The following is a 12,015-nucleotide window of genomic DNA, read 5'->3' as shown; positions in this document are numbered from 1 at the left end:
GGGTCCAATACAGCTATATAGATAACCTCGAATCTATAACAGGGCCAATACAGAAATAGCCAGTTAACAACACTATAGTATAAACAATAGTATTGACAATTTACTAAATATGTTAAAAACTGTTATTGGCCTGGTCTAAATGATTATAAGTCTGTAAATTCTGTGAATACAAGGTTTGAATTTTTATTCTTTAGATATGATGTCTTTTATGATCTTTGTTTCTGAAAGACAATGATTTTTTCATTGTAATTGTGAATTTTGTTAAAAAAAAACCCTAGGATTTTGATAATATCAATAATTTAATTCAATTTGATGTTTGTTCACAAAACCATGTAAAATCAACAGGAAACAGAAAACTTCAATAAAAAGATATTAAAAAATAAATACGATTGAAATGTGATACAAAATTAAATATTGATAAGAGATTGGTTACATATTGAATAGTTCCCTTATGAATAATCATTGTCTCATTTCTGACAAACGCAGACTAAAAAACGTTTCACGATTTCATACATAATTTACTAATGGAATATAAATCTGCGATAAACCTTCCAATTTTCCAATCCCTGATCAAATTTCAAAGGGAATTTACAAAGATTGTTAAAAAAAAATCGTTGTCATTTGATTTTGATATGCAGCCTGATGTGACAGGTTTTATCTAATGTATATATATATAGGGTATAATGATAATGGAAGAAGCTGTTTAGTTATTCAAAATTCATGGTAATAACATATTAAAAAAAAGTTTAGTGTTTCAAATGAAATGAATGGGCTATGTGTTAATTAAAGAGATAAAAACTCTGTTTCGCTTGGATATTTATAATGCAGAAGATTGATTTAAACCTTTTAAGGCTAATAATAGATAGTTTTTTGCTTTTGAAAGGTTTACAAAGGTGGTAAATCATCCATTATAAATGGTGAAATGGTTTAATGGTCTTCAACAGTGGCGGATCCAGCCATTTAAAAAAGGGGGGGGGGTTCCCAACCCAGAGTAAAGAGGGGGTTCCAACTATATGCTCCTATTCAAATGCATTTGATCGGCCAAAAACCCCTGGAACCCCCCCGTGGATCCGCCACTGTTCAAATTGAACTTGATCTACTAATCAATTAATAATTTTAATTCTTTATTGTCATATACTAAACAAGGTTCTTGTGACAAATACAAATAATAACAACAATACTGGCATGTTCCTGTGCCTTCTACCATCCAGTGTACTCAAGAGATGTGATTGAAAGTTCGGGTCCCAACCCAGAGTAAAGAGGGGGTTCCAACTATATGCTCCTATTCAAATGCATTTGATCGGCCAAAAACCCCTGGAACCCCCCCGTGGATCCGCCACTGTTCAAATTGAACTTGATCTACTAATCAATTAATAATTTTAATTCTTTATTGTCATATACTAAACAAGGTTCTTGTGACAAATACAAATAATAACAACAATACTGGCATGTTCCTGTGCCTTCTACCATCCAGTGTACTCAAGAGATGTGATTGAAAGTTCGGGGAAATTTATAATCCACTGGATGAGTTCTTCATACACAGTAATTAGTCTTCATGAATTATTAGACTCAAGACAATACTATTTTTTCACCTGTATGAGTTAATCAGTTTTTTTCATCAATGTATAAAACTTTACACATGGCAAATTTTAAATTGCAAAACCAACTAAATAAACCCTGATAACACTTCAATTTTTACTGTGTTTTTACTTTCATTATTGTTATTTTATTAAGAAGAAAGATCCCTTGTTGATCATATTAAGAGTTATCTCTCTTTGATTATCAAAAGTGACAGAGTTTACTTACAGTGTCAACCCTTTGACCAATGATGCAGACATTGATATAATTATAGATTTACAATTTATTCCATTTGAAGTCTACTTAAGGGAATGTATATATCAGGGAACTACAAACATGGATGGGTGTGCCACTGGACTGATCGCTTTGATTTTTTTTAACATCAGAACATATCAACATTTGAGATAAGTAATAATAAGTTAGTTTTCCTGTACTTTTGATCTAAAATTCTCTTTCATCACAGAAAGCTCATAGACTTCAAACAGATGTGGACCATATAACAGAATTACTACGTGTTTGAAATGAACTCCCAACTCAATTACGTTCATGTAGTATTGGACTGCTCAAAGTTCCGCTAAGTATGTGAAAACATAAAAAAAAAATGAAAATTGATATTGCGATAATGATAAAAGGTGACTCCATAGGGAAATCAAAATGCTATCATAGTTTTATTCACCTAATAAGGGAAGAATGGTTTATTACTTGCATGATGACAGATAATCTCCTTATACTCATAATTTTACATTTTATTAACTTTTTTATTTTCATGTTTAATTTGTATGTTTATTTGAATTCACAATTTTTGCAACATGTTAATAAGTGATGTCAATTTTAAATTAAAAAAAATACATGTACATAACAAAATGTCAATTTCATGATACATTTGTAAGAATTAAATGATTTAATGTTTGTTTTTCTGATTGCAGTTCTTAATTCTTTTGCTTTGAAAAGAAATAAAATTATTATTATTCAGATTTTGATAAAATTGTCAATTTTGAAAATTTATAGAATTAACAAAATATTTAACAAAACCAAATTTTATACATTTTATTTAATTTCAAATTTTTTTATTGATTTGTAAACTTTAATTGATATAATTTTGATATTTTTTTGCATTAGGATATAATTGTCAACCTGAAATCAATTTTCCTTTATTTATTAGTGAGTGATGTACATGTAATAGGTTTAAAGAAAAAGATACCTGAAAAACCTTGTTAATGTTTTTAAAAATGTTTTTACAGTTATATAATGTGTACATCTCCCCTGTGGGTCATCGCTGACCATAACTTATACATTATGACATATATATGGTCAGTCATTAACAGTCAATATTCATTCATTTCATCACTTAGAACTTGTGTTTTATACCTTCTTACATGACTAAGTGCCATGTTTTATGCTGTAACGTTCAGAGTTGTCTCCCCTAAGGCTTTAGTAGTCGCCTGCCAAAAACTGGTTTGGGGTTTTATGGGAATGTACAAAAATGCCATAAGTCAGTTCTAGTAATAATGTCTAAACCTTTTTAAAAAGGGTCATGTTCTCTATTTTTCCCCTGCTACATGTAGGTAACCAAAGATTAAAGTTTAGAATAATTTTGTCCAGTTTTTCCAAATTTATGATCTAAATACTTTTAACAATTAAAACATGTGAAAGCAATTGCTTATGTGAAATATGGCATAGATTCAAAACTGGATTCTGCAAATTGAAATAAAATAAAAATGATGAGCAATGGTCCTTAGATTGATCGATCCCAAAGTGTACCTCTGCCTCTCAGGTTCAAAGTTCATATCATTCTGTCATTAACAGTAGCCTTACATATGTGATCTGGCTCTTTAGCTTTGTTTTGTTTTTCTGCAGATGAGGTAATTTAGTATTGATGCATCAGAAATAACAAAAACCATTATAAACAAATGCAATATAATTATACACTGTATTGATCTAGATTTGTTATCTGAGCTAGAAGTGTGAACAGCCAGCAATTATTTCACCAAATTACTGCACAATTAGCATCAACTCATGGATAATATGTGTTTTTCTGTGTTAGCAGAAAGCAATGACCTTTTTGTAGTACTGTAAACATATTTCTCAGAATAATAGTAAAAGAACTTAAAAAAACAAACAAGTTGTTTACTTTGTTGTAACATTGTTAAAAATAACCTTAAGGGATTATAAAGACTTAAGAGGTTAAAGGAGGGACAATAGATTTATAGGGTGTATAATTACACTTCAATAAAATATTATGTAAGAAAAAATGAATATTAAATGCCAGATTGTCTAAATGGTTGTATTTAATAAGCATTTTAAACTTTGAGATGCCCCCTTTAACTTTGATCAATGAAAATACTATGAAGATAGTGAGAAAGTGTTGAGAATGTTGTGACAAATTTATTGATCTGGAAATGACATCCCCAGAGTGATTGGCAGAATACTAGATGTACATTTTATTGTTAGATTCACTCTGGTGTATAGTGTTAATCTAGTTGGACTAGTCATTTGTGTAGGAAAATAAATTTAGAAGGTTTGTTCAATATAAAAATGTTGGATTTAACTCTTTTCCAAAAGGTTTGTTTATAAACATGATAAGTACAAGAATACAATAGATTTTTTTTTGTTTTGTCAAACAAATATTTGTGAACTTTATATTTTTTTTCTGAATTTGCTAGTGGTATAAAGTAAGGAACGTAGAATGTGTGCAGATGTTCAATTTGTAGGACAATCTACACCTGCTTCTGTCTAATAACAAAGGTGAATTTAATGGGACTGATTTTGCATATAAAAACATCAAATTGTTTAATGAATATTCAGTGGATTCTAGTTATTATTGTAAGATTTTAAACAAAATCAAATAGATTTTTTCCTGTTCAGATCATAACAAATGATTTATTTATATATAAATATCAGATTGAATCTGTTTTTAAATAGAGGTTTTTCACTTTAACTCTAATGAAATATTTGTTTTCATCTATGAAAGGAAGACATTTCATTCTTCTTCTCAGTTTATAATAATTAGTAAAGATCAGCATCTTATAGCTGCATCAATACTGAAAGCCTATCTGTACTTTAGGAGCTTTATGAATTTGCAGAAAACCTTATTGTGCTTTGTAACCATGTAAGATAAAAAAAAATGTTTTGAAAGAAAGATTTTGAAAATAAATGAAAATGTAGCTTTATATAATAATTATTAGGTGTTAACATGAAGCAATTAATTAGTATTGAAGTGATTAGTGTTTTTTAATTGTAATATTTGAAGGGGAAAAACTATTTGTCAATTATGCACAAATATATATTCCAGATTTATAGTCAAAATTCCTTTGCATAGGTTCGTTGTTGCATACAAAACCTGCAATTTGCAAGATTTTGAGGAAAACAGTTTTTTTCCGTGTTTACCTTTGCGCTCTTGTTGCACTTACCTTAAGATTGGTGTTTAGAAATTTGAATAAATATACTTCTGTTTTGTTGTTTTAAAGTTTCTTTGAATTCAAAAGACCACCAAAATAATGTTGATTTACGTTGGTAATTAGGATGAAACTTGAATTTTAATGATCACTAACACATCAGAAGTGACGAACAGTGGTGTTTGTCTGTAAAATAGAACTTGAAAGTTCAACTGATGAAAAATTTGAAGAAAAAAAACGTGAATTTGGCAGCAGCTGCTTATACAGCAGATTCCTGAGGCACAATTAAAGAACGAATCATTAAATCAATGGGGTGAAATATGAACTTGTTAATTACTTGAGTAATTGAATATAATTGATATTAAAAAAAGGGTGGATCAAGTAAATTGAAAATCAATAAATATCAATAGCTGTAGGTAATTTGTTACTCATCTCTCTAGATGGTGATTCAGGGAAACAGCTGAGTCAAAAACATTTTGACTAATTGATATTTTTAAGATCTATAAAAAGCGATTGGAAGATTGATAGGACTGACAATGATGAGATGGGAGCTTGTTAGATGTAACATAACATTTTGATTTTCATTTGAATTTTTCTAATTCCAGGAATTGTCCGTCAGTCTGGAGGATAAAGGAGGGGAAAGTGTGCCTCTGAGGGGTAAGATGTACTTTTAATTATCAGTGTTAGAAAGATGATAAATTTTTATAGTTTTATATATTGGAAAAAAATTATAGGATTATATAGTTTTCAAACTGAAAGTATATATATCAATAAAGACAACAACACTGTTTTATTTTTCATATCTAGTGAAAGACAACTGTGAATACCTTTCAGTCAGTATCCACCCACTATTACCCAACCACACGATTACCACTTCAGGTGTTGGGTCACTTTGTTCAAATTCCTGAAAATATTTACATGTATGTTAAATTATGTTAAATTTAAAATTAAGACTTCATGTAAATGTACTAGACCTCTTTAGTTTGACAATTTGAATTGACTTACATACAGATAAATACAACAAATTGCTACGTTTTATGTAAAAGACTTCTAAAAAATGTATTTGTCACTTTTAACCTTTGCTATTTAAAATAATAAATGTTTAGTTAAATGTCATATTTTAACAGTGGAGCTACCTCCTCCAAAGATGGAGTCACACAACAACAAGTTACTAACATTGGACAACAACCTGGAAAAACCTGACCAGTCAGAGGATAAAGACAAGACAGGAACAGAAACAGACAATCGATTAAGTATTGAGGTATGAACAGATTCATTACAGAAGAAGTTAATTTTAGGTCATGTTGAGTTGAAACTGTGATCAAAATTACCCCCCCCCCCCCCCTTGTTTGTTATACCTAGTTTTGACAGATATGTAACGTCAGTTCAATCATGGAAGTAATAGGAATATCTTAAAATTCAAGAGTCTATCTAAAAATGAGGGTACTTTTTATTTGGCCTTCCAAATACCGTTCCGATCCCTAACATCACTAAAGAGACATTTCGAAATCTGGATCTGGTGTACTAAAAAAATATTGACACCGTATGTTTGTGGCATAACATCGTGGCCAAAAGTTATAAAAAAATTTCTGTTTAGTATTAAATTTATTTTAAGATCCATTTTGTTACATCTTGTGATCAATTTTATTTGGCAATTGCCAATGGCAGTCAGCAGGGTTAAAGAACATCAGTTGTTCGACCTGTTAGTCAAATGCGTTTTGTTTAAATATACTTTTTCACTTTTTTGGTCTTTTGGAAAATGTTGTTTGTGCTGTTTTTAGACCCTTCTACAACGAAATTTATTTTACATGCACACGTATAAAAATTGCGGTTTTTATCCAACGCAATCATAGGTTTGAATGTAGTTTTCAATTTAGACTCGTTTATATAAATATATATATATATAACATTAATTCCATGGTTCAATGTACTTGTACAGGACATCCCATAATGAAAATTCAGATGCGAATAAAGTGTTACTGATAATTTTTGTCTAGTGGTTGGTAACCATAGGCAGAGATCCTGGGTATTGCATCAAATCTTCCTTAACCATTCACATTAGAGCTTAAATAGTATGACATTTCAAATTTGAAGGTCAAAAGTCGATATCAAATTGACACCCCTCGGTATATTAAAGCTGAAAGAAGTATTCAACAAATACTGATAACTATGTCATGATTTGCGAGGGGAGAAATTTATAATATTTTTGTCGAGCCTTCGACTTTAGTCGAAAAGGCGAGACTAAGCGATCCTACATTCCGTCGTCGTCGTCGTCGGCGGCGGCGTCCACAAATATTCACTCTGTGGTTAAAGTTTTTAAAATTTTAATAACTTTCATAAACTATCCTTGATTTGTACCAAACCTGGACAGAAGCTTGTTTATGATCATAATATAGTATCAAGAAGAAAATTTTGTAAAAATAAATTTCCACTTTTCCGTATTTTACTTATAAATGGACTTGGTTTTTCTGCGAGGAAACATTACATTCACTCTGTGGTTAAAGTTTTTAAAATTTTAATAACTTTCATAAACTATCCTTGATTTGTACCAAACTTGGACAGAAGCTTGTTTATGATCATAAGATAGTATCAAGAAGAAAATTTTGTAAAAATAAATTTCCACTTTTCCGTATTTTACTTACAAATGGACTTTTTTTTGCCAGAAACAAAACATTCACTCTGTGGTTTAAGTTTTTAAAATTTTTATTATCTTCTTAAACTATCCTGGATTTCTACCAAACTTAGACAAAAGCTTGTTTCTGATCATAAGATATTATTCAGAAGTAAATTTTGTAAAAAAAAATTCACTTTTTCCGTATTTTACTTATAAATGGACTTAGTTTTCTTCCAGTTAACATTACATACAGTCTGCAGTTAAAGTTTATAAAACATTTATTACATTCATAAACTATCCTGGATTTTTTACCAAACTTGGAAGCTTCTTTCAATCAAAAGACAGTATTGAGAGGGAAATTTTTATTGATGTTTTTCCTCTTTTTTGTTGAGTCTGCGATTAACAGCAAAAGTAGGCGAGACACTGGGTTCCGTGGAACCCTTACAAATTTTTTAAGGTCAGAAGTCAAAAGTTACAGTAGCATAATTACTTTGGACTTTAACTTGTGTGCATTGTACAGCTCCCATATTGTAGTCACCATCAAATTATGGTCAGACCTAAAATACCATTTAGCAATAGGAAGAGATTAAGTGCCAGGTCAGATATCTTTTTTTTCCATATACATTAATTCAGTCCTATCAGAGCATTCATGGGATACAAAATGACATAAAATTTGGATTAAACACTGCAGATGTTTAGCGTTACCCTTTGAGCTAAAAATAATTGTAAATGTTGATACACCATTGTCCTTTTGTTGTTAAAGATATAAAATGACAAACTCAGAAATGCATCAAAAAGTTTCCGACCTAGAATGAATTCCTGTGGTTAAAATAAAACAAATTAATGGTTATCAAATTTTTTTTCTATGCATGATTTACAAATAAGGTCATTGTGATCATGACCTTTTGTGATTTACTATGTAAAATCAGAAACCGCTCAAAAGTAAATAAAAGTATAAATAAAGCCATTATTAAAAAGAACTTCTCTGAATCAAAGGGACATTTAATGTCTAATGGGTAATAGGGGAAAAATATATATAGGAATCAATTTAAATATATTCCATTACGATCGGTAGGTAAACAAACTTGTTAAATACAATTTTGTACTTTGAAGTGAAATTTGTATCATGTTCCATTAAGCTTTATATGCCATCTTTAGGGTGTAATGAAAAACCCATTTCTTTTATCTACGATGTTTTAAAAAATACTCAGTTTATTTGATGAAAGAGAGATGTGAAAGCAAATGATCAAGAAGTTTCAAAAGCTTTCAGATGCATTCAGTGTGTATTTGTACTCTCAACGAAGTGCAGATTTATAACGATGGCTAAAACAGGTGTAAACAGAAAGAGAGAGAGAGAGCAAAAAGAATGTTTTAAACCTAATGGTATTTATAGGATAATTTAATGCTTCATTGTGGAGTCCTTTTGATCAATATTTCCTTTTGAGTTTCGTTCGTAGGTGAGGTGGTGCGTGAATATCTACTTCACTTCTGAGACATCTGTTGTAAACATACCGATGGATGCGGGTTGGTACAAGTAAGACGGGTAGATGGTACATAGTGGTTCTAGTAGATATTACAGAATAATTAATGAATGGGCAATCTTTTCATTGAGGCAGATGTCATTAAACAAAAAGCATATAACTTTCAAAAAGAATGAACATAGATCCCTCTTAGATCGTCAATGAACTCCGGTTATTATTAAATTTTCTATAGGTGATTTTGAGTTCATTTACTTACTAAAATTTAATACTGTTGTAAAAATTGCATTTGTCCTGAAAAATTTTAAGTATATATTATAAATTTTAGTGATATTTATGTTAAAAATAATTGAAAGAATGTGCAAAGTTTAAACAGTATGTTCTTTAAGTGATGCACTAAAATTTAACGGTTGAAGGATAGTTGAAACATAATTTTTTCAACAAAAAAGAGAAAAAGGTATAATTTTGACACATTTTATGACTGCAAAATTATGTGGGGGCATGCAAGTACGAAGAAAATATTTTATCTATGATAGATTGGGTTCTGGTACTTGTATACACGCTGTAAATATAGTCCTCACAGGTCTTATAATTTGAAAGTTGTTCAAAATCTTTTTTTTTAAAGTGTGTAGAATTAATATATCTTTATTTGTTGTGATATAATTCCTGTTTAAGTTTTGTATCATCACAACTTTAAAATATGCATAAATTGAAAGTTCCAATTTCCCTTTAAACGTTATACTAAACATTATGGCTGAGGTCCTTATAGGTAATCTTTGACAGAGTTGATGAATCTGAACTTGTGTATTGTTATTGTTTTATTCCTATCTAACTAATGGATGCTAATTAAAATTATCCTTTCTACTGTTTTGCAAGTGAAGCTTGATAAGTTATGCCCCTACCATAATAATTAAACAAAACTATAAAACTTTCATCACACTGTTACACCTCTATGACATTTGACCATATAGGTAAACATCACAGGAAGGTTTTTATTTCTCATGTAGATATTTGTAAACAATAAACAATACATAAATTGTCCATCAATTTAGTAGTTACACTTAATGCCCTTAGTAGTGTATAGTCAGGCTGTCTGTTGACCCTCAACCTTTGATGTCCAGCTATTAACACTAGCCTGTTAGAAATGAAACATTTTAACCCTTAATTCAATTGTCCAAGAGGAACATTTGGGAAACTTCAATTGGGAACCAAACCAGGTTCAAATTACCACTGATGTTTTGATCTATTGACTTGTCAAACAAAAAGGACTTAACTGCTTAAAGTTATATAAAGGCAAAATTTTGTCTTTTAGTGCCTTGATTGGACAAAACATAGCAAATTTTGGAAGAAAAAGATCTGCAAGTGGATAGTGGGAGTTGGCCTATATATATCTGCTCTGTATGTAGATATTGAAAGGCAATTATTGTTATTTATTTTGAAAATTTGATTTGTTGATGTATAACCCCTTTTTTGTCCTCCAAATATATCTCTTATAGTCAATCCTTGACAAGGACAACTTTAGCTGACCGAGTTTGACCAGTATATTTTTACCTGAATAATGTGGTCACTTTGACACATTAATGGTCAGTCATTGATGATCTTTTGATGATCAGAAATAACAATTTCCGTTTGATGATCAAAACATCAAAAATATAAACAGGACCATAATGTTAGTTTTATATGTACAATATTTATCATTGGTAGGCTATTGTTTTTATCATATTCCAGGATCAAAGAAATAGAGTGGGCATCAAAAGCATACCGCCAGTCTTTTTATCCTTAATAGAAACAGAAGTTTAATTGTTATAGATCTTTGATGGATATAACAACAGAGCGGCAATGCTAAGATATAATAAATTGTTAATAATTTATTTATGATATGGTGAAAATAATGAATCAATTTTTTTTATGATTTGTCCTCTTTTGGGTGTTGTTTTTCAAAAGTACTTTCCAAGAACCTGTCTGCTATGAAGAAGTTGGTTTTTTGTGGAGTTTTTGGCTTAAAATATTTTTATGTCACAGTACACTATACATGGTTAGCGACATAAAATATAGGGTCATTATATCTATTTGTTAGGTCAACAAATCCTGAAAATATGGTTTGTTTGGGGGGGAGCCAAGTTCTAAATATTTACCAAAATGACTCATATATATATATGTATTAGAAGTGCCATGTATCAATTAGAAAGTTGATCAATAAGATTTTATTAACCACGATAATTATTGTTATCATGATTTGAAGTTTATTTAATTTTGTTCAAGAGGATTAATTAATTAAGTTTCTGATTTGGACTATTTTGACCATTACATTTGGAAAGTTCAATGCAGATACATTTTATCAGTCAAGCGAACATTACACACACGTCTTAAACCCAAAGCCTAAAGAGTTTTAACAAATAACTATTGAAATTAAAGAAAAGGTGTATTGTAAGTATGATGTCAATAATTACACTAAGTCCTCTTGAGGTGCACTCTATTGCTAGTCTATAGAGTTGTTTCTGATAGCAAGTAATATTCTTAATTAATCCATTTACACCTTATGGGCACATTTTACACTGATTGGAGTTTTCACCACTACAAAGAAAATATTTATATAGCAATGATCATTAATGACAGGTGGGACCCTTTGATCTGTCTCACCTGAGTGATTGATAAGGGATTGATCTGTGTAGATGCTATGTTTGAATTCTTCAGATCTGTGTTGATTTCATTGAAGATTTATTAGTAGAACCTCAAGCCAATCACTTGATCTTCTCCTGATAGGAGGGTGTGAAATTGAAAGTTATTTAGAAATTACCATGGTTTTATGATGAAATGAATAAAATAGTAGGTCTGGGACAAGAACAAAGTGGTCAATTATTCTTTAGGGGATGACATCAAAGCTTTACTTCAGTAAAACTTATTTAATCCAATATTCCATTCACTTTGTGATTTATCAGTAAAGCTAAAA

At 30.1% G+C, this 12,015-nt stretch overlaps 1 protein-coding gene across 7 annotated transcripts in view; it reads left to right on the top strand.

Moving 5' to 3' along the window:
- Positions 1 to 12,015, top strand: part of LOC139523508 (protein naked cuticle homolog 2-like) — a 67,410-nt gene that overhangs the window by 41,990 nt on the left and 13,405 nt on the right. For 6 of the 7 annotated variants that reach the window (XM_071317566.1, XM_071317567.1, XM_071317569.1 and 3 more), the window contains 2 exons: positions 5,579 to 5,630; positions 6,101 to 6,234. In XM_071317566.1, the coding sequence (XP_071173667.1) occupies positions 5,579 to 5,630; positions 6,101 to 6,234 (186 nt within the window). Of the gene's footprint in view, positions 1 to 3,887; positions 4,141 to 5,578; positions 5,631 to 6,100; positions 6,235 to 12,015 lie in introns of those variants that run through there. The other variant, XM_071317568.1, reaches the window with a different exon arrangement.

The sequence above is a fragment of the Mytilus edulis genome, chromosome 5, assembly GCF_963676685.1.
Source record: "Mytilus edulis chromosome 5, xbMytEdul2.2, whole genome shotgun sequence".
In the NCBI taxonomy this organism is placed as follows: domain Eukaryota; kingdom Metazoa; phylum Mollusca; class Bivalvia; order Mytilida; family Mytilidae; genus Mytilus; species Mytilus edulis.
Note: the sequence above shows the minus strand (reverse complement) of the source record. Positions and strands in the feature narration are given on the sequence as shown.